At 53.5% G+C, this 22,416-nt stretch overlaps 1 protein-coding gene across 1 annotated transcript in view; it reads right to left on the bottom strand.

The window, feature by feature from the left end:
* Positions 1 to 20,057, bottom strand: part of HSPG2 (heparan sulfate proteoglycan 2) — a 96,782-nt gene extending 76,725 nt beyond the window's left edge. The window contains exon 1 of the mRNA XM_087820175.1: positions 19,993 to 20,057. Within this exon, the coding sequence (XP_087676301.1) occupies positions 19,993 to 20,055 (63 nt within the window). The 5' untranslated portion in view covers positions 20,056 to 20,057. The remainder of the gene's footprint in view (positions 1 to 19,992) is intronic.
* Between the last annotated feature and the right edge of the window lie 2,359 nt (positions 20,058 to 22,416).

Below are 22,416 nucleotides of genomic sequence, written 5' to 3'. Positions count from 1 at the left end.
GGGTCCCAAAACTACTAAGTGGCCAAGCTGGGAGTCAAACCCAGGAACCCAAGTCTCTATCACCCTGCACAAACAAGCCCTGAAGAAAGGCAGCAGAGTGAACACTGCGCTGGGAGCCAGGAGCCTGAACTCAACCGCTCAGTAGCTGTGTGACTTCAGGCAAGTCACTTGTCCTCTCTGGATCTGTTTTCTCTTCCATAAAAACAGGGGCATCGATTCCTATTTCTCTGTGCCCCGAGTAGGATCAAAGGAACTAAGGGATGTGACCAAGTCTCCATATCAGCCCTAACCCCTCTCCAGGGGCAGCAGCACTTGGCTATGAAGGATGCTGGGAAGATGTCCTGGGGAGGAGGGCGGTGCCCAGTGCTGGCTCTGGAACAAAGCTCAGCAGCTGCTGACAACAGCTGGTAAGAGCTCTGGGCCTGGCCCAAGCATGGGGAGAGAGAAGGGGTGGGCTAAGAAGTCACCTCTGGCCCACTGTCACCATTCCCTGCTGACAGCTGCTGGGGCTTCAGAGCCAACAGCCCCATGGCAGGAGAGGGTGGGAGCAGGCTGGCCAGGTCATCTCAGTCCTCATGCTGCCAACTGCTCAAATCCCAGGATGCCTGGGCCCGCTGGGCCCAATGGCCAGGGCACAGGCCTTGCTGCCCCACCCATAGCCCTTTACCCAGTTCCTTGGGAAGTCTGGGGTGAGGGTGGAGGGGCTGGAGCAAAGGTCTGTGGGCCAATCATGCCTTGCCGGGGGCTGGGCTGCCCCAGAGACCCTGAAGGGAGGATGGGCAGGGCTAGACGGGAATGGTGTTTGAGGAGAAGCCTTGTAATTTTCCTGGCAAATGGAAGGGGTTGCAGGCCATTCAAGGAGGCTCCTTGGAGCCTGTGAACTTGGCCTTGGCTGGCCCCAGGCCCCTCTCAGCCCCCTCAGCTCCACTCCCAGCTCAGTGCCTATCCTTTCCAGTGCACTCCATCCCACGCAGCTCTCGCTTCTCTGAACTCAGGCATACCCATAATTATGACTGACCATATTTTCCGAAGCAGTGGAGAAACAAAATTTAACAAAGGATTCCTGGGCCACTTCCGGTGTCAGAGGCAGCCTGGGAGATATAGTTTGTACTCAAATTCTGTAGCATGTTCATGGTCTTTTGGGAAGACTACTGTTTTTATTTTATTTCATTAATAAATCAAAGCCATCCTAGGAAATGTGTATTGACCACATGCCACCCTATAATATCCTAGCCTGGCGAATTCCTAGCTGGGTAGCCTTGGGCCAATCCCTTGACCTCTCTAAGCCTGTTTCCTCACCTGTGACCGGAAATGAAAATGCCACCTCACAAGGTTGCTGGAAGAGTCCACAAGACAACCTAAGAGCTTAGCCCAGTGTCTGGCACTTACTAGGTTTAAGTGTCACTTCTCCCCTTCCCTCCCCTTCCACCCCCACCCAGCCAGGACTTCACAAGCCCCAAGAGTGACCTTTCCAGAGCCCCCCTGGGAAGAGCAATTCCTGTTATGCCCCCCACAGGCTAGGTAAGGCTCAAGAGAAACCTGCCTCGCGGGGAGCCTGGGCTGCAAAGGCTCCACCAATCCTGGGCTGTCAGAGATGGGAAGGATCACCTAGCCCAACACCGTCACTTATCAGAAGAGGAAACTGAGGCCCAGGGAAGGGAAGTAAGAACATCAAGGAGGACCAACCAGTGTTGGAGAGCCTGAGTTCAAGTCCCATCTGTGACAGTGACAGCCCAATGGGAGTTTCGTTACATCTTTGAGTTTTGCTTCAGTGCCCCCACCACCAAGTGTTGCCATAGGGATGAGCTGGAGGACGCACGGAGAGGGCTTAGATCAGTGCTGGCTACTCAGAGGGTACAGCAGCTCTAAGAAGAGAGGAAGTCTCGCAGCAAGTTGATGGCAGAGGCAGCCCTGGGGCCCAGGTATTTTGGCTTCTAACACAGAGCCTTCTTCCATAATGTCACCTCCGTCCCCTCCTTCCCTAAGACTGGAGTCCAGGGCCACACAGATGAGGACTTTGGGAGGGTGGCATGAAGCTGGGTCTTTGTCAGGGGTTTGATTAGAGCCTGAGCCCCCAGTCTCAACCCCTGGTACTTAGAGCTGGTCCCTCTGGCCAGGCCTAAGCCCCCAGGCAGACAAGCCCAGCCGAGGAAATGGCAGGAAGGGCTGGCAAGTGAAAGGCTGGTGTCCTTGGCAGGGAGAATTCACCTCCCCAGGGACTCAGGTTACCGGAAAGGAAACGGTAAATCTCCAGCTGCCTGCCACCTCTGAGCAGGAATGTGTGCTGCCTGCAGGAACATCCTGTCCACCTGCCCCAAGCAGCCCAGGGAGAGCTCCGGGCCCTGGCCCAACCTGTGCCCCCTGCCCCACCCCTGGGGTCTCAGGCTGATTTCCCCAGCCAAAGGGCATCTGTCATTCTAGGGCAGTAGGAGTGGCTGTCACTGACTAATTACAGAAGAAGAGAGGGCTGGAAGGGCACCCCAAAAAGACTGAGAAGCCACCCTTAAATCTAATCTGTTCAATCCTGCCAAACATGGATTCTGAGACCCAAATTTGGGTGAATGTGATCTCGTTAACCCAACATAGGAGGCGGTACAGTGTGAGCTCTGGGGTAGGACTAACCCTGTTGGAAATCCAGCTCTGCCACTTGCCACCTGGGTGACCTTGGGCGAGTCACTGCAGTACCTCTCAGCCCTCATCTCTGATGTGAAAGTGACAAAGCCATGATGGGGACCCTGGGAAATTCACGGGAGTCGCTTACTGCAGGGCCTGGCACAAAGGGAGGGCCTGATAAACAGTGGCTATCAAGTATTGAGAAGTATTGGGAAGGAGAAGGGAAATAAGCAATCACTGTTACCTGTTACGTAAGCAGGTTCCATGAGCTTTGCATGTTTTCTGCCCTCAGGGAGCATTCTACTTGGCGCCAGATGAACCATAAACTAATACTTGTCAAATGGTAAGAATGCTGAAAAGAAAAGTCTAGCAAGGTGAGGGGGACAGGGAGTGGCAGGGTGCAGCCGCTGTGCTCCACAGGCCACTTAGGGAAGGTGACAAACAGGTGCGAAGGAAGTGGTGCATGCACAGAGGAAGTATACTCCAGAGACAGGGCACAGCAGCTGTAAAGGCTCCAAGGCAGGAATATCCTTGGAATGTTCTGGAAACAGCCAGAAGACCAGTTATCTAACTCTCACAACTGCCCTGAAGTTATCCCTACTCTTCAGATGAAGCACAGGAGACTCAAAGAGGTTTAAGTGTCAAAAGGAGTGTCAAAAGGCCAGGATTCCAACCCGTCTTTCCAGCAGTGTCCAGAAGCTATTGTCCTCAGAGCTCCCATGGAAAGAAACAGAATGGGACAAAAGCATGTTAGTTTTTCAGTCAGAGTTCAGAATACCTGATTCCTCCAGCCTGGCTGTGTGATCTCAGACATTCATTTCCTTGCTGGGCCTTCACGTCCTCAGCACAAGCCTGGACCAGTGATGCCTGATCATCTGCCTCCCAACTGATGCAGGAGGCCAAAAAAGGGGGGAGGGGAGAGTATGATGCTGGGAGATGGCCTTGAGCTTCTCTGGCATCTCAGACCCAAAGCACCTCCCAGATAGGTGTGAATGCCGCACACAGGCCCTACCAACCTGAACTGCCCAGGGTGACCTCCTGCCTGGCCCCCAAGTGTTTGCACCCTGCCTACCCCTGCCTGGGCCTTGTCCCCACCCAGCACCCAGGGCCTAGCCGCAGCTGGGAGTCTGTTCGACACTCCAGCTCCAGGTGTCAGACATGCCCCTCACCCCAGGGACCCAGACCAGGAACAACTCCTGGTGTCCTGACCCATGACTGGCCTTTGTAACCAGGGGTGCTAAAGCAGGCCAGCCCTCACGGGCACCGGGCCAGATGCTGAGGCCCAGCCAAGTGCAAATAGCATGCTTGGTGCCTAGATACAGGCGTGTTAGAGCGGGCAGGCTGCCCACTGGCCCCGTCACAACAAACCTTCGTCTCCGCCCTGCTGAGAGGGGCCCAGGCTGCCCCATGGGAGCTGGGGACTGCCAGGGAAGGCCTCCTCCCTAACCCCCTCCCCCAGGAATGGGCAGTGGGAATCTTGGAGGCTGGACATGGAGATTTCAGATGCGAACAGTTGAACAGGGAGATCAGCACAGACAGACTGAGGGGAGTGGCTGGGAAATTAAGGGAAGGAGGTGGGCTGGACGGAGCCAAGTCACAGACTTTTTAACATCATGGGTGGGGTCAGGTGAGGGGACAGTGAGACCTCCCAGCTGCTGAGGAAAAATTGCACAGGAACACAAGAGGGGCAATCCTGTCCACCTCCACCAAGGCCCAGGGGTCTGTCAGGGCTTCATAGCCTAGGGGGTCCCAAACTGGGACAGGGAGCCAGTAATAATGACAGCCACTCCTTGCCGAGTGCGCATGGCACTTTATATGCACCAAAGCCACCCACTAGAGCTTTCTGCAATGATGGAAATGTTCTAGATCTGCAGTGTCCAATAAGGGAGCCATTAGCCACCTGAGGCTATTGAACATTTGAAATGTGGCTAGGACAACTGAATTTGTATTTTTAAATGTTTTACTTCAGTAAATCTTCAATTGGAACCGTCACACATGGCTAGGGGCTACCATATTGGACAATGCAGATTACACCATCCTTCAACCGGGACTGGAGGAAGCTGAGGCTCGCACAAGGCACACAGCTGCTGAGCCACAGAGGCAGCATCAGAACCCGGGCCTGGCTGCCACACTGCGCTCCCCACCCAGGGTTATTGTCAACCCTGGGAAAGGCTAACGGAAATCGTCCGTGTGTGGGCGATAAGGCTGCAGTTAATCAAGACGTCAAGTCTCTTGCCTCTAGCCTTCAGGAGTAGCTGTCAGCTACACCGGTTATCACACGCTGACCAGGAGCTCGCACAGGCCATTTTTAAGTCTTTGATTTCTTTCTTTCTTTTTAATTGTCATCTGAGGATATTTTTTCCATTGCTTTTCAGAGAGTGGGAGGGAGAGAGAGAGAAACATCGATGTGAGAGAGACACAGTGATGGGTTGTCTCTTGCACGTACCCCAACCAGGGCCAGAGAGCGAGCCTGCAACTGAGGTACGTGCCCTTGGCTGGAAACAAACCCGGGACCCTTCAGTCCTCGGGTCAACGTTCTAACCACTGAGCAAACTGGTTAGGGCAAAAGTCTTTGACTTCTTGACATGAAGAAAGGGCAGAATGATAATAGAATACTCCCAGCTGGTTGAGGAGCCAAGTCTTTGCAAAGACTGGGAATCTTGGATGACAAGAAAGCTGAGCCTCGCCTCCCTGCCTCATCACCCCATGCAGCCCCCAGACGCTCCTGAGAACTGGATGACACTCCCACAGGACACATTTTCCTGCCTCTCCCAGAATGCTGTTGCTATGCCTCCCAATCTAAACTACTCATCCATCCTTCAAGGCCTGGTTCAATTACTACCTCCACTCTGAAATCTTCCTGGATGCCCCACAAAGATAACTTTCTCTCCCACACATCCATAGGATTTAATTTCTACCTTTCAGAGAGCTAGAGATTTTGTCTTCATTATAGTCACTTAAGTAAATGTCTCTACTATCCTGCTGGAACCAAAGCTCCTTGGGGACAAACACCAGGTTGGGTTTTTTTCATTATATATATATTTAAACCTTTAGACATTTCCCAATGCTGAGCAGCAGCTAGTGGATAACAAATAAATATTTACTAAGTTGAATTGAATTAAAATAGTTGCTTAGAAGTTTGGGGACTAAATTTTTTATGGCTCTGCCCCAATCTCCTGTGACCCTGGCAGTTGTCCCTTCTCTGCTCTGCACCTCAATTTGCCCATCTGTAAAATGGGGGCAAAGATGGTCCCCACCTTGTTAGAAGATGATTTGTACTTATTATATTTATTTAACAAACATGATGTGCCAGGTACTTGACAGATATTATCTTCGTAACAACCCCATGAGGTAGGTATTATTAATAACTATCTCCATTTCATAGAAGAGGAAACCGAAAGTGAAATTAAATAGACAAATGAGATAATATAAACCAAGTGCTTCGTACAGTGTGGCACATGGTAAGTGCTAAATAAATTACAGTAACTTCTTTTTGGTTGTTGTTCTGTATAATAAAGAGTCTACAGAATTGAGGGAAATTTAGGATACTTTCTCAGAGCTGGACACATAGTAGGTGTCCTGCAAAATATTTTCTTCTAGATTGACTCAGTCCCAAATATTCCAGTTTAGTTAGGCAGGGCGACCCTAACTAAGCCCAGGCCAGCTCCTGCTCTGACTCCCCCGCCCCTCTCCTGACCTGCACGGCAGTAGCTACTGTCTGTATCACAGGCGACAGCAGGAGAGCACTCTTTTCCTGCCCCCTTCTTTCTCTGAGACCCAAAGTGTGCAATGATTTTGGGGAGATGACTGCTGTCCAGCTGTGTTGATCCCATGGATAATGGAGAGAAGAGTTGGATTAAGTCTCAAAGGCAGGGGACATTCTTGACTTTTCCAGTCCTGCCAGTGGCTTTGGTACCACATCTATCTCCCCAACTCTGGCCCAGACCAAAAGAGGGAAAGAAGGGGCAGAATTTGGGAGAGAATGAACACTGATGGAGTTTCTACTTTGGCCCCTCTTCATGCCTCAGCTTTCACAATGGTCTATTCATAATAACTTCTACACCACAGGGGTGGGCAGTTTTCAAGGTAAAATGAGACAATGTATATAAAGAGGAGCCTCCACAGCTTTAACATGCACAGGACTCTCCTGGGGATCTTGTTAGCACAGATTCGGATTCAGTAGATTGGGGGGGGGGGGGGCTGAGACTCTGCATTTCTGGCCAGCTCCCAGGTGAGGCCCAAGCTGCTGGTGCATGGAAGACCCCACTGAGTTAGAGTAGCAGCACCTTGCACAAAGTAACCCTCAATAAAAGCTAGCTGCCCTTTTTCTTCTAGAGATGTAATCCTTTAAAAACAGGGGATTGGAACCGTTATTTCACCACTGGTAACACTGAGGTCCAGTGAGGTTGAGTGACTAGGAGGCTAGGATTAGAAGCCAAGCCTGCAAATCCATCCTTCCCATGCATCACACCACCCCAAGCCCCACCCGCCTCAGTGGCAGCCAGAGGCTTGGAGCTGAGTACACAGCAGCCCTGCCCCTCAGCCCCATCACAGGCCCCTGCTGGGTCAGCCAGGCTCCAAAGAGGCCTTGGGCCACCACCTTCACTCCCCCAATGGCAGCTTCCAGCAGCCTCCTCCTCCATCGCCTTATAAAGCGACCGGTGCTGTTCTTTTCCAAGTTGCAGTTTAATTTTATATGGAGTGAACCGACTGTCCTCTCCCTGCAGCCTGGGCCCGACTGCTACACACATTCCTTCTGGAGCAACATTACCTAATTTAACCATACCCCTGCTCTCCGGGGCTCCCAAAATAGCAGCTGCAGTGGGGGGAAATGCCCTAATGGTATCAAAATAAATAATTCTCCCTCCTCCCCCACTCTTGGCCTGCACCAGCCTCAGGACCCAGACCAGGGAGGAGCCAGGGCTGAGAGGACCAAGGTGGGCCTGGGGGAGACCGAGAGACCCAGCCAAAGCCTCACCATCTCCACCCTTCCAGCCGTCTCCATACATGCATGTTCCTGGGATCTCCCGGTGCCCCTGCCTCCCCGAAATCCTCCAGCTCCTACCATGGGCCAAGACTAGGATTCAACTTTCACTTTCTCCTAATAATAAAAACTACAGTAGTAATAACGGCTACCATTCCCCAGGTATTAATTATGAACTAAACACTTCCCATACCTTGGCTTGCTGACAACAGCAAAGTAAGGATTAGTGTTCTGTTTCAGATGAGGAAAGGTGCTCAGAAAGGTGAAGTGACTTGCCCAGGGTCACACAGCCCGGAAGTGGCAGAGTTTGGGTTGGAAGCCAAGCCCAGCTGCCCCAAAGCCCTAACCATCACACCATCTTCTGGCTCCAACTTTTCAGCAGAATCTGAGCCCAGGAGAAGAGGAGCACAGGAGTTCTTATGAGCTAGAAGAGGCTTGCTCACCTGGCGTATTACTGTAGAGTCTGCTCACATGGCTAGCGCCAAACCACAGGGGCCTACTATACCCTAGCTCACATTTTACTCAGATCCTATAGGCACTAAGTCTGTCCCCAGGACCCCAGGGGCAAAGGTGCTTATCAATCTGTGACTCCAAGCCCCTACTCCCTGTTCCCCCACCCCATGTGCCCCAGGGCAGGGCTGCCACATTAAAGCAGGGAACACCCAGGCTGCTGACATACCTCAGGTGCAACCAGTGGTTAAGGAGCTGGGAGGGTGGGCCTCCCTCTCCTCTGCTCTCTTGCAGCCCAGAATAATCATTAACTGGGGCAAAGCCAGGGGAGAGCCAAGGCAGAAGTCTGGGCTTTAGTAGCCTTAGGGCCAGCTCCAGGTCCCTTCCCAGCTGGGGCATTCTGGGACCACCTTCCCAGCCACACAGCTGGGCTGCTAAGGCTCCTGGTACGGAAAGGAGTGACTTGGACCACCTGGACCCAGGCTGGCCAGGAAGGCTTAGCCTGGTATCACCAGGACAGGTGGCCCAGCAGGTGCCTGGAGGGCACTTACAGAGGTCTAGGCCCTCTTCACTCCCAGCATTATTAAGACCTGTAAGTGAAGCTGGACAGAAGGATATACCCTGAGGCTTGGGGCCTTCTCAAAGAAGGGGGTGGGGGCGGTGCTAGGCACAACAAAACTGAGCCTCCAGGTTTACCTAGAACCCAGTACCAGGAACAGTCTTGAACGGGAAAAAAGAAAATCACAAAATAACAGTTCTTGTTATTAACCAACTGCCTCTTTAGGCTGTAGATTTACATGATCTCTAATCTTCACCAAAACTCTACAAAGAAGGTTTTACCATTCCCAATGGACAGATGAGGCTCAGAGAGGTTAAACTACCAGCCCATGGTAACACAGCAATAAGTGATGGAGCTAGGCCAGGACTCAGGGCCATGCCTTCTGCCCATGATACTGTCCCAAAGTATAACCAGTAGAATGAGCTGGTGGGGGAGGGCTAACAGGCCACATAAGGGAGCCTCTGAGGCCCCAGGGGTGAGAGAGCTGGTGCCGGAGGGGAGGGGGAGTGCCCGCCGCCCCCCGCCCCCCCCCCAGTCTGGATATGCCAAGTAAAGGTGGTCCCTGGGACTTCCAGTATCTGCCAGGGCAAGAGCTGGGACTTCTGGGAGACTGGCAGTAGGTAAGAAGGGATGCCTGAGGCCTGTGTGAAGTGGGGCCTCCTGGAGTGTTGGAGGAAGAAGGTGGCTCCTGCAAAATCCCCTCCCCCAGGAGGTCACCATTCCGAATCTTCCTCCTTCTAGAGAATTCCCTTCAACTGCTCAGGTGAAACTAAGGTGAGGCCCAGGCAGGCTGAAAGCTTTGATCTTATCACACATTCCTGCCCCAGCCCCAGCAGTCCCTGTCCCCTTTCCCTACCCCCTCCCACCCCAGGTGGAAGAACAGGCCATTTTAACCCTTTCCTCCCACTTTCTCAAGCCCAATCTAGGCTTGAGCTGATCTCCGCCTCCCTCCCAAGCCCCCAGTAGAGTGGGAAGAGAGAAGAGGAAGGAAAGCGGAAAGCGGGAGCTTCAGGGCCATACAAGTCATTTAACTTGCTCAGCGCCACAGAGCCCCAAACCTGAGCTCTGCAGGCAGCTTCCATTTCTCCTAAATTAAAATAACCAGACTCAGTATAAATACTGCTCACTGCTTTTCACACCCATGAGCTCATCTGAGACTCACAACAAAATCAGCCTGCTCTCCTTTCCACCTCTGTGGGTCTTATCCCCTGCCCTACCCCAGGGGAGCTGTCTCCCCAGACCGTCTCTTCCCATAAGCTAATTGAGAGGGAAACAGACTGTTCAGTAACTAGAATAACAAATGAGAGCTGACACAGATGATGACAAAGACCCCAGATATCACCAAGAGGTATGTGGCCCTGAAAACCTGCTATAAATCTCTTAGAAGTCCCTTCCTTGAATACAGCCTCCTTGCCCCTCAACTTTTTATTAACTTGTCTCCCCTATTAGACTAAAATCTTCTTCAGCCCATGCTTGGTGTTTACACCTAATAGAGGGCCCAGCACAGAGCTGGTATTCCATAAATGTTTGCTGAATGAATGAAGAAATGAGTGAATGGTCCCATTTTTCATTGGAGAAAATTCAGCTCAGGGAAGTTAAATGACTTGCCTTAGATCATACAGGCAGGGCCAGGAAGAGTACAGGAATCTTGTGCCTCCTAGTCTATGCTCACTCACTAAACAGACATTAACAGAGCCCCTGGATGTTAGCTCAGCGGCAGGTGCCAAAGAGGTGACCCAACATGGCAGATCACCACATGGGTCATCCCAGGTCCACATGAGAGGACAGGCAAGGCTTCAAGGGAGTCTAAGGGAGCAGAGTTCCATCTCCTTCATCTGCTTCCCTAGCCCAAACCCTGGCACTTGTGGGCTGCTTGTATCAATGACTGGGGACTGGTAAGGTGGTAGGCTCCCCAAGTTGGCTGCCACCCTTGGCCTCAAAGAATAGAATGCCACCAACTCTTAAGGGGAAGCTAGCAGTTTCCTCCAAGAACTCAAGGTCCCTTTTCTCTGAGTTGGGAGGTGGCCAAAGAGCAAGAAAGAAGCCCATTTTGTGGGTAGGAAAAGTAAGGCCCAGGCCTTGACCTATTGCCTCCTGGTCTGGCCAGGTACAGGGCAGGGGACTGGGATAGATGTTACCTTGGCTACCACGGTGACTTCCTCTCATTCTTTCCCCAGTGTTAATGACTCCAGCAGCAGGCCAGGACTTTCCTGCCCACAATCTAGACAACAATGCAAATTTAGGGACAATGGGGATGACTCCCTGAGCCCTGCCCTGGATGTCTTCCTCCTCCACCAGCCATATCCTCCATGTCCTTTAAGCCCCACTTCCTCTGGAAAGTCTTCAGGTAACTCACGCCAAGCTGATCTTTGCCTTCCCTGACCATGAGCTACTGTCTGGAGTTGTGGTGGGTACTTATGGTTCGTGAGTCCTGCCTCTGCAAGACCCAGAGGTTCTGGAGAGGAGGGACCATGCCTCTAACGTCTTCCAGGAGGACTGACAAAGCTGAATTCAGCTCCACCTTCCTCTGCACCTAGTTGTGTGATCTTGGTCAAGTCACTGCCCTTCTCTGAGCTGCTTCTCATCTGGAAACTGAAAGTATTATCTCAACTACAAAGGAAAGTTGATAATGCAGGTAAAACACTTAGCACGAAATCTAGCACACAGTAGGTCCACAGGCAATGAACGAGTGAAGAAATAAATGGATGAATTCTTGACTCATCAACTACACAGGGATGTTCAAATGACACAATTTGGGGCTTGTATGTAGATTCTGCCCCCCAGCTGGGTCATGCGCTTCTGCGCCTTCTAATTCAGTCAAGCCCCCAGTATAGCAAAAATTCACTGACTCCCAACAGCAAAACCTACAGGGAGCCTGGGACATGACTGACAAGGATTCAGGTTCCCAAGGGTCTCAATCCCAGGGAAAGCCAAATCCATCTCCCTAGAGAATGTTATCACTAAGTTGAGATAGAGACCCAGGGGCAAAAGGCACCCAAGCCTTAGAAGCAGGAGCTGGATACATCCACATGGCTTATATACAACTTACTGTAGCCTCTGCCAAGGCCAGCCCAGTCTACCTCCTCCAGGAAGCCTGTCCTGACTATGCCAGTCCTTCCAGATTGTCCTTTCTATGCACCCAATAGGAAGGGACCACAACTTTGGAGTTAGACAACCTGAGCTCTACTCCCAGCTGTGCCATGTACTAGGTGGATGACTTGGGCCAGCCATTCCCCACTCTGAGCCTCAGTTTCACCCTCTGCAAAATGGAGATTACTGTGCCAACCTCAAAAGATTGCTTGGAAGATTATATTCGATAATACATAGAGAGAGCCCCTCAAAAAGCCTGGCTCAAGAGAGGGCGGCGGTTTCAATCAAGAGAAGGCATTAATGCTTACTGGGCATTGGCTGATGATCTGGGTGACTGAAGTCACTGGGGAGGAGACCCTGGTCTCTATTCCTCCCGCCCAAGGGTCACAGGAAGGCAGATGGCAGGAGAGGGAGAAGAGCTGTTAAGTGATAGAGGCCACTGGGTCTAGGATTTATGAGGCCAGAATTTCAATCCATCCAGCCCAATGAGGGATCCAAGAAGAGGCATGATCCCAGTTCCCAACTATTTGAAAACTGGAAATACCAAACAAAGAGAGGGATGATGAGTCAGCTGGGGTGAGGAGGAGGGAGACTAGGACTGCAAGATGGGGCCAGAGCTGGCTCTTTGGGTTGAGCATGGGGAAGGGGGAAGGGAAGAAGCGGGAGCGCGGACCTGGAGGGTGGGCTGGGAAGGGGCCAGAGGCAGCTGGGAATTCCCAGCCCCACCCCAGGAGAAGCATCTGTAGGGTCACCCGAGGCCTCCTCTGAAGTCCTCCCCTTGCCCAGCCCCAGGCTGCCTCCCTATCCCTACAAACGAGGACTGGGGAAAAGGTGGGGAAAGATGCCAAATGTTAAAAAATGAAACACCTGGATGTGATCCATTTGGCAGCCCAAGGCCAAGGCACGGTGTCAGGGGAGAGGTCACCATGAACTTTAGTCCTACTCTTTCTGAGGGCCCACAGGGGCCAGATTTAGAGCTGTGAGGCCTCATCAACCCTCAAAAATGAGAACCTGCTACAGGTTTTCCCAGGGCTCCCTGGGCAAGGTCCTGCCACCTCCGGTGAGGGCCTGAGGTAGGATGGAACGGGGATGGAGTTCCCTCAGCCGCTCCCCTCAAGATGCAGGAACATCCTTTCTGCACCCATGGGAGTCTCTAGGCCACACCTCTTGTTGCTCAGAGCCCACCAACTGCACACATCTGGGAAGGGGACAACAGGTCCATAGGCCCCAGCCTTTCCCAGGCCCCACCCTGGGGTGTGCCCCTCCCTCTCCCCCTCCAGGAAGGAGCAATCAGGGTGGAAGGGTGGACTCTGTCCTGCAGCTGCGGTCTCAGTGGGGGAAGGGGAGGGGGCAGTGACAGATCAGATGCAGTCACATCCAAGGCTCTTAGACTTGGGAAGAGAAACAGAAAGAGCAGGAATGATCCCTTTCCTCGGTCATTCATTCAACAAGCCTGGAGCAGGGCCTGGGTCAACAGATGGCAGATGGCAGCAGTCCTGATGAGAAGAAACTGTGCCATGCTGGGCCCTGGGAACTCTGAGTCATATACTACTCTGGCCTTGCCCTGTGCAGGAACAAGACTAATAGAGCAGCCACCAATTGTCAAACACCTACCACATTCCGGACACAGCCAGGTACGTCCACCTGGTCTCACATTCACTTGGGAAACAAGCATCATGATCCTCATTTCTGACCTGAGGGTCAGAGAGAGGAAGCAACTTGCCCACACACTCACACAGCCACAGTGCCCAGGGAAAGGGGCACAGACAAGTGGAAGACAGCAGGGTAGGCACTCAGGCTTTTCCCCTGTGTTCCAGGTCTCAGCAGACAGCAGTGGCTTGGAACAGTAGCTCCCCTGCGTTCAGGGGCCAGAAGCAGGAGCTGGGGCTTTCTGGCCTGCTGGCTTCCTCAAGGTCATTAATTGATTCACTCAATAAATGTTTACCTCTTATCTCTTAGCACAAGACAAAGAGCAATGAACAAAACTGAGTCCCCGCCCTCATGGAGCTTCTGTTCTAGACAGTGAAAGAAAGTCAATTCCAATTAAACACACAGATCTATACAGCAAGAGCTCAGGCTGTGGGGTTCTAAGGGCTCAGTGTCTGTAGCTCCACAAATGTACACTCAGAAAGACCCCCTCTGAAGATGGGGCACATGGAAGGGGCTGACTGCCCTAGCTGACAATCCCACACCACCCCCACCCTCATGCCATCCCCTCCATCCCTGCCATTCTCCACCTTCCTCCCAAGCCTGCACCTCCTGGAGTTTCCCCATCTCAGTGGCAGCTCCATCCTTCTGGATGCTCAAGCCGAAGGTTGTGGAGATGTCCCTGACTCCTCTCTTTCTGGCCCACCCACACCCAGTCCCTCAGCAAACCCTGCCGGCCCTACCTTCAAAATACACTCAGTATTTAACCACTTCTTCCCACCTCCATCACCCTGGTACAGCTTTCATTGTCTCTGGCCTGAGTCATAGCCTCCTTGCTTTTGCCCTTGACCCTCCATGCCCTCTTCTCCACACAGCAACTCGAGTGATCTCTCATCTCACTCAGAAGCAAATCCAAAGTCCTTCGCATGGCTAAGGGTCTGCCGATCTCCCCTTGCCAACCCTCTGGCCACATTGACCACGCTCCCCTGCACTCATGCCGTTCCAGCCACATGGGCCTCCTTGCTTTCCACAAACACGCCAGGCACACCTCCGGGCCTTTGCATGAGCTGTTCCCTCTTCCTGGAGTGCCCTTTCCCCAGTTATCTTCAGGGCTCACACCCTTACTTCCTTCAGACGCCTCTGTTTAAATGTCATCTTATCAGAGGATTTCCTGACCACCTTATCATTCTCTATCCTCTCCTCTACTTTATTTTTTCTGGCACTTATATTTATTGTCTGTCTTCCTGCACTAGCTATAATGCAAGTTATATGAGGGGAGGGAATTTGACTTTTTTGTTCTCTGCCGTAACTGCAGCACCTAGAATAAGGTCAGGTAGTTAGAAGATGCTCAATAAATATTTGTTAAATGAATTTTAAGTCTAACACACACCTGTAGAAGATTTAGTGTGCAGAATGTTTAGTCACATTATGGGTCCATTCATTCATTCAATGCATCCTGTAAGCCTCTGTGCTCCAGATGCCCCCTAAAATCCAGAGCAAAAGAGAAACAAGGCACCCTCCTTGTGTCCCAGGGAAAGGGCTCTGGTAGACAGCTGGGAGCTGGTCCTAAGGACATCTCAGGGATGCCATAGATACCCCTGGGGATGCTCTGAGGTCCCTGCAAGTGTGGCAGGGGTGGGCACCAGGAAAAGAAGGGAGGGTGAGTTCTGGGGGCAGCTGAGACTTGAAGTCCCCACTTTCCCTGGCCTCAAAGAGCGGCCTTGTTCCCAGGGCTTTCATGACGGGTGCCCCTGGCCCAGCCACCCCCAGCAGCACGAGCCACTCCCCTCTCAAGGCCTCTATTGACATGGCCGACGCCACCAGGCTGGGCAGTGAGGCTGGCGGCTCCCAGCGAAGCAAGTTCCACACATTCTTCTGGGTTTCAGTCAGCCAGCTCTGGGCACTGGGGTAGCCAGCAAGCCCAAGCCAGGCCCTGGGAGCAGGAGAGGGCATCTCGGCCCAAGAGGCCAAGGCCCGGGTTGGGGCAACATTCCAGCAGGACCCTCAGCCCAACCTCTCCTTTCTTGGCAGGAGTGAGGTGTGGGGAAGGCCGGAGTGGGCCCTGGGAGGAGAGTGCAATGGGCTCACAAGGTCTTTGGGAAGCTGCTGGGGATGGGGTTACATTAGCTCCCTCTTCCTCCAGCCTCACCCCTCACAGCTGGGCTGGGCTGGGGAGGGCGGCAACAGGCCAGGGCTGGGAGTTCTTCCCACATACCCCAAATGGTCTGAGGGTCCAGAACCCACATGACTGGCCTCTGAGCGTCCTCTGAATCATCATTCCAGATCTTTCCACATTTGGGGCAGCCCCTCCCACCCTCCCTTCTGAGATTCCCGCCCCAAGGCCAGACAGCCCTGAAGCCTCTGCAGACTCACCCTAAACCTTGAGCCCTCAGGGAGCCCAGTGAGTGTTCCATGCAAGGCAGCTGGCCAACCTTCCCCCTCACTTCCCACACAGGGTAGGGCCCAGCCTGGCCTACTCTGGTCTTAAAACCCCTGGATTAATCCAACTGTCTATAGGGTCTCAGGGAATATTTAATGAGGAAATTAAATAGTTAACAAGCCTACAAATGAACAGCCAATCCCGCAAATGACTGCCTTAGAGTTTAGTCTTTCTAGGTTCCAGCCCAGGCAGGCCCTATGGACTCTGCAGCACGCTCATCCCCAGTGCCTCTTATCCCAAAGCCAGACCTGCTGCTACTCTTGCCTGAGCTAGCTCCTGCACTACGTAGGACGAGTTCTTATTTTTATCAACCTGACTGACAACAGTTTCATCAACATCTACTGCCTGTCTGCTATAAGCAAGTGGGAAAGCAGGTAGAGCAGTGAGGAGAGCTTCATCTGGTTTCAAGGCCTGGCTTGAGGTGCCACCTGTATAAGTGGGAGTCACTGGGCAAGTAACCTCTCTGTGCCTCAATTTCCTCTGCTTAGAGAAAGCCAACTATAGTAGTAGCTATAGCTTAATGCATTCAACTGCTATAGTTACTGAGCACAGGTGCTAAATATAAAGCAGCAGTGAACAAAAACACAGAAGGTCCTGCTCTCATGAAGCTTACTTAAATGGGGGGTGGGGGGTGGAGTACACAAATACATGTCAGATGGTGACAAGAAAAAAAACAAAGCAGGGTAAGGGGACAGTGAATTTTGGGCAGAGTAGCAGAGTAATCGGAGACCTGAAGGAAGTGAGGCAGAGGGTCACACAGATATTTGTGGGACAAGCGTTCTAGGCAAAAGGAACAGCAAATGCAAATGCTCTAAGGTGGGAGAGTGTTTTGTATGTTTAAGAAACAAAGACCAGTGTAGCTGGGCTGAGCAAATGAGGGGAAAGTTGGCAGGAGGAGAGATTCAAGAGGTAGCAGGAGAAGCCAGATCTCATAGGGGTTTGTGGGCTACATTAAGTCAGGAGCTTGGGTCTGACTATGAGCAACATGGAGAGTACGGAGGGCTTGTGAGCAGGGGAACATATGAGGATCTGTTAAGAAACTTGGTGCCCAGCAGACACTGGGCACTCAATAAATGTGAACTATTCACATTACTTTGTCATCAGGTGGCCTGGCACCCCAAGACCTCCCTCGCCACCACTCCAAGTACTAAACCCAGTTACCTTGTGCCATCTTCCTTCCACCCATCTCCCGGGCCCAGCCTCAGACCCACAGATCCCAACTTGCCTGCACTCAGCCTAAGAACAGGCCTGGGCCAAGCCTGGTGGGGGCCAAGACTCCCAGACACAGGGAGCTTGGCCTAGGGCATGGGGGGAAGGGGTCCATCTCTGTTCCTTCCAGCCTCCACCTCCCTCTATGGACTGACCTGCTGCCCTCCCTATGGAAATCTCCAGGGCACAACCCCATCTCAGCAGCAGGTTTGGAGCAAGAGGGACAGTGGCGGGTGGGCAGGGCAGCCAGTTATGTCAAGTGCGGGACTGAGGTAAGGCTGCCCCTGAGGGAAGGGGAGGCTCCTCCATTTCTGGCCAGCCCACAGCCTTCCCAGAGAGGAAACCCAGTTGAGGCAGGAAACAGGTATCTCAGTGATTTCCCGCCTCAGCTCTGGAAAACACTGTAATCACCGTGGCCTCCTCAAGACTCCTATCTCCTGGCAGGGTGGGTCTCAATAAAGGAAGGGCTAAGGCCCCAGCAGGAAGAAAAGAGGTCAGCAGGCCAAGGCAGGCCCTGAGTCACCCAGACCTGGTCCCCCTGCCCCAGCAAGCCTCCCCACCTCCACTGAAATTACTCCCACTTAATCACAGACCACTGTTTCCTCTGTCTCCTGCTCCTCCTGAGGTCTTGAGCTCCCTAAGGGCCATCTTACCCACTTATATCCTACCCTTACCCACTCACTATTGGCTTATGGATGTGGACTGGAGGGCAGAAGAAATAAATGGCAAGTGGGCAAGGAGGAGCCCAAGGCTTGCTGGAGCACTGGCTAGGAACCTGATGTCACTTAAAACTTACAACAAACTTCTTACCCCTATTTTACAGATTTGAAAACTAAGGCTCAGAGAGAGAAACTTGCCCCCCAGATTGCAGAGCTGGAAAATGGCAGAGCTGGGATTCAAACTTGGGTCTATGAGCCTCCAGAGGTGAGCTCTATTCCAGGCCTCCACCATTAGCCTGGGGTGAGACAGTGAAGACCTTGATGAGCTTGCTGAGGAGACTCTATAATCTACAGGATTGGAGCTGCCTATTTACTGATCTCAGTTCTGGGAAAGCACAGATTGGGACTGATCTTGCTCTCCCATAAACCCCACCCCTAGCACCATACCAGAGGCACTGGTGCACAGTAGGTGCTTAGCAACTATCTGCCCAATGAGAATGAATGAACCCTGGCAGATTTGGCTCAGTGGTTAGAGCATCGGCCCAAGGACTGAAGGGTCCTGGTTTGGATTCCAGTCAAGGGCATGAATGGCGGTTGCAGGCTCCATCCATGAGTGCAGGAGGCAACCAATCGATGTGTCTCTCTCACACTGATGTTTCTCTCTTTCTCTTTCTTTCTCCCCCCCCCCCACTCTCTCTGAAAAAAAGGGAGAAAGAATGAATGAACCCTGACCACCTGCTCACTATCATGGGATGCTGCTCAATGAAGATGTGTTGAATGAACAAGTGAATGAGATGACTGACTGCAATCCGGGAATTTCTGTGGAAACTCCTCCCCCCCACAGCAAACAGCTCCATCTCCTCCCCACTCCTGCCACACTGTAGAACCCAGGCATCCAGGAGCCTCTCATCGGGAGGCAAAGCTGGGGGAAAGTAAAAAAAGTCAGACAGCCCATGTGCTAAGTTGATACCTACTTTTTGGAAAAGTGAAGATCAGTGTTGGGAGCTGCGAGTTCAGATCAAGACTGGGGAGCAACTGGATGGGCTCTGCTGGATGTGTTGCAGGCAGAGGCTGAGAAAAAGGGTTAGGGAAGCTGCCCAGATGAGGAGGGGGTAGGAGAGGTGCTGAGAGGGTGGAGCACGAGAAGTGAGGTCTGGGGTGGGGGTTAACAAGTGACTCAGGAGGGCAGAGGTGAGAGGGAGCCAGCAAGGGAAGGCAAGGACAGGGAGTCAGTCACTGGGTAAACACTGGCTGGCTTAGAAAAATCCCTCTTTTGGCTCTGAGTACATGGAGGCAGGGGCAGGGACTGCTGTGGACCACCTCAAAAAGGGTGGGGGTGGTTCTGTGGTTCCCCACAGCAGGCCCAGCTTCCCCGATGTGCCCCCACCCACATCTGCCACCAGCTCCCTGCCCACTGACCCCACCCCACCCTCCCGGAGTTCACTCAGGTCCTCACAGCCTCTCCTGTATTCTCTTTTCCTCTACAGCCGCCCATCCAAGCACAGAGCAGGGGATTAGGCGGGAGAGGCAGGCCTCCCCCGCACCTTGAAGACCTGGGGAGGGGAAAGCTGAGGAAGCAGATCCACCCAATGTCCACCACACAGCAGGCCCAGCACCAGGCACTTTCCTGAGTATTCCATCCAGTTCTACCAACCACCCTTAAGCTATGCACTTGGAGGCCACACATTTTAAGTTCCCTGTAGGCATGTGGGCTGGACTCAGGGAGTTTAACTAGCTTGCTCCAGGTCACACAGCTGCTCAGTGAAGAGCAGAGATTCAGGGATTGACTCGAGTCCTGGGCAGTAGGACTCCGGGTCTGGGGGTGTCACCCAAGTCTCAGTTGTGTTCTGAATGACTCTTTACTTGTGCTTGCCTGGTTACTAGCTCCCCAAGGGCACAGACGCGTGGTAAAGTTCCAGTGAGGGCTGATAGGGTCTCCATCACCACTGAGAGCCCCTTTTCCAAGTTGGCACAGAAAGGGGTGCCCTCCCTCACCCAGCCAAGCTCCCACTCTGCTCAAAAGTTTCTCAGTCTGGTCCCCAGGAATGGAAGGCCGAGCCATGCCTAGCGCGACTCGGAGATTCGGCAACGTGGCTGGGTGACCCACGGGCTCCCACGCGGGCAGGCCCCGCCCCCGGCCCCACGCAGGGTTCCCTGGGCGTCCCTCAGGACAGCCCCACGACGGAGGGTGGCGCCAGCCAGTGCCGACCCGGGGGTCCCTGACGGGCGCCACCGTCCGGAAGGAGAGTCCGAACAGCGCAGCTTCGGCGCCCCCGCCAAGTTGGCGGGGCGCGGCGAGCAGGGCCCGGGGGCGCCCCGTCCCTCCGCCCCGCACACTCACCGCGATCAGCCGCGCGTGCAGCAGCAGCGCCAGCAGCAGCGCGCCCGCCGCCCGCCGCCCCATGGCCGGGCCGCTCCGCTCACTCGCACGCTCCGCGCCCGCCCGCAGCAGCCCGCTCGCCAGCCTGCGGAGTCCTCGGGACAGCGCGGCCCGCTCCCGCCACCCCACCCCCTCCGCCCCCACCCGCCTCGCCTCGCCTCGCCTCGCCTCGCCTCGCCTCGCCTCGCCTCGCCTCGCCCCGCCCCCGAGGGCGGCCCGTGCCCCCCCCCCCCGGGCCCCGGACCGCCCCCTGGAGCTCCAGGCCCCGCCCCCGGGGCGGCGGGCTCCGCTCTCCCGAGCCAGCCCCGCCGCCAACTGGGCCTTTGTCTGGGCCCCCAGCCCCCTCCGCGCGGGCGGCGGCCCAGCCCGGCTCCCCGCCAAACCCGGCCTGGAGTATGGGTTCGGACGGGGGCCGCGCCCTCCCTCCACGCGCACGCCGCTCCTGCACCCCCCACGGGCTGCCAGACCCCCAAAACCACTTTACACCTTTTCACGCTGCACAAACGGACTCCCCCCACGGGCAACTTCTCGAGGACCCTCCCGAATTCCACACGCACTTTTGACACATGCACCTGAGCACCTGCACAGGCCCTCAAGCCAACTTTCGCTCCCAGGACACTTTCACACTCACAACTTTCAGGCACTAACACTTTCATCTGCTACCCGCGGTCACTCAGCACATTTTCACTCTTGCACCCAACTTTCATACACAGTCTTCACAGACTCAAAAGAGCACTTCATCTCTTCAAAACTTTCACCTCTGCAGGTGACGCAGTGGACACAACTTACACACACACTCAGCGGCTGGCATTCATAGGCACTTTAAAAAACAAAAAAAATTTTCTTCAATCCTCTCCTGGGGAATGAGGATATTTTTTCCATTGATTTTAGAGAGAGTGGAAGGGAGGGGGGAGAGAGGGGAAGAGAGAGAGAGAAACACTGATGTGACAGAGGCACATAGATTGGTTGTCTTCCACACTCTCCTGAACCGGGGGCGGGGATTGGACCTGCAACCCAGGTACTTGCCCTTGACCAGGAATCAAACCCACCACCCTCCGGTGTGCAGGCTGATGCTCTCTAACCCCTGAGCCATGCCGGCCAGGGCAATATTCACATTTTTACACAGACTCACATATGTGAACCCCAAGGCATGAAGCATTAAGGACATTTTCACACATAAATTCCTCACAGGTGCTCACAGTTCACACACACAGACCAACAATTTTCTCTCGTGCATATTACATTGGCCTTAACTTGTTACATTTTCTCACACACTAACCACAGTGACTTACAGTAGGCATTCCATACTGAACTGCCCCCGACGCATGCCATTTTCCACATAAATCACTCACTGACCAACTTTGATTCACATAAGTCACAGCCCCAGTGCCAGAGACACACCAACTCACACATCCAGGCCCAGACACAGACAGACCCCGCCAAAGCCCCAATCACAGGTGCCGGGCAGTAAATCACAGTCCCTGATGATCCACATCTGACACAGGCCCACAGGCCGCACACGTGGCCATGCCACCAGGCCGCCCCACCGCCTACACTCAGGGCTCCTTTCTGCCTGAAAATTTCCAGGACAGCCCAGGCTGATGGGTGGGGAGAAAGCTGGTGTGTGTGTGTAGCTTAGAGGAAAACCTTCTGAGTAATGATAGAGGGAGGAGAATAAAAACTGAAGTTTCCATTGTTTCCTTGAGAGTTGCTAGGTTCCAGAGACTCATGGCTGCGTTTGCAGCCAGGAGTGAGGTGAGCTGTGGACAGAGGAAATGCCTAGCTCACTGGGTGGCACCAGGCCTGGCTCTGGAAGGTGTGTTCCCTGTGATAGCAGCCTGCAATCTACCAGGCACTCTGGGGCTTCCTATTCAGGCACCTGGGGGATAGAGAAAATGCCATCATCCTGACCTGCATCCCAGATTGGTGCCCCATCTCCAAAAGATGGGGTTCTCCACTCTGTGGGGCATATTTCTCAGGGACCAGCTCAGAGCTGTAAGGGGCAGAAATATATCCACGGTGGTTCTGCCAACTCCCTGTGTCCGACCCAGATGCCAGGCATGGTACTGAATAAGGTCTGTTTCTTTCTTTTTTAAAAAATTGATTTTAGAGAGAGGAAGAGAGAGAGGGAAGCATGCATGTGAGAGAGAAACATCGATTGGTTGCCCCAACAGGGAACCAAACCCGCAACCTCGGTATGTGTTCTGACCGGGAATCGAACCCACCACCTTCTGGTACTGGACAACACCCCAACCACTAAGCCACAGTGGCCAGGGCAAGGTCTGTTTCTAATCTGGACAGGGAGATAGAGGTGGACAGTGGAGGGACATCAGATATGGGCCTTGGTGAACCCCTAATCTGATGGAGGGAAGGGGAAGGATATGG

Source organism: Miniopterus natalensis, chromosome 9 (assembly GCF_054644295.1).
Source record: "Miniopterus natalensis isolate mMinNat1 chromosome 9, mMinNat1.hap1, whole genome shotgun sequence".
NCBI lineage: Eukaryota > Metazoa > Chordata > Mammalia > Chiroptera > Miniopteridae > Miniopterus > Miniopterus natalensis.
This window is presented reverse-complemented; position numbering and strand designations above follow the sequence as displayed.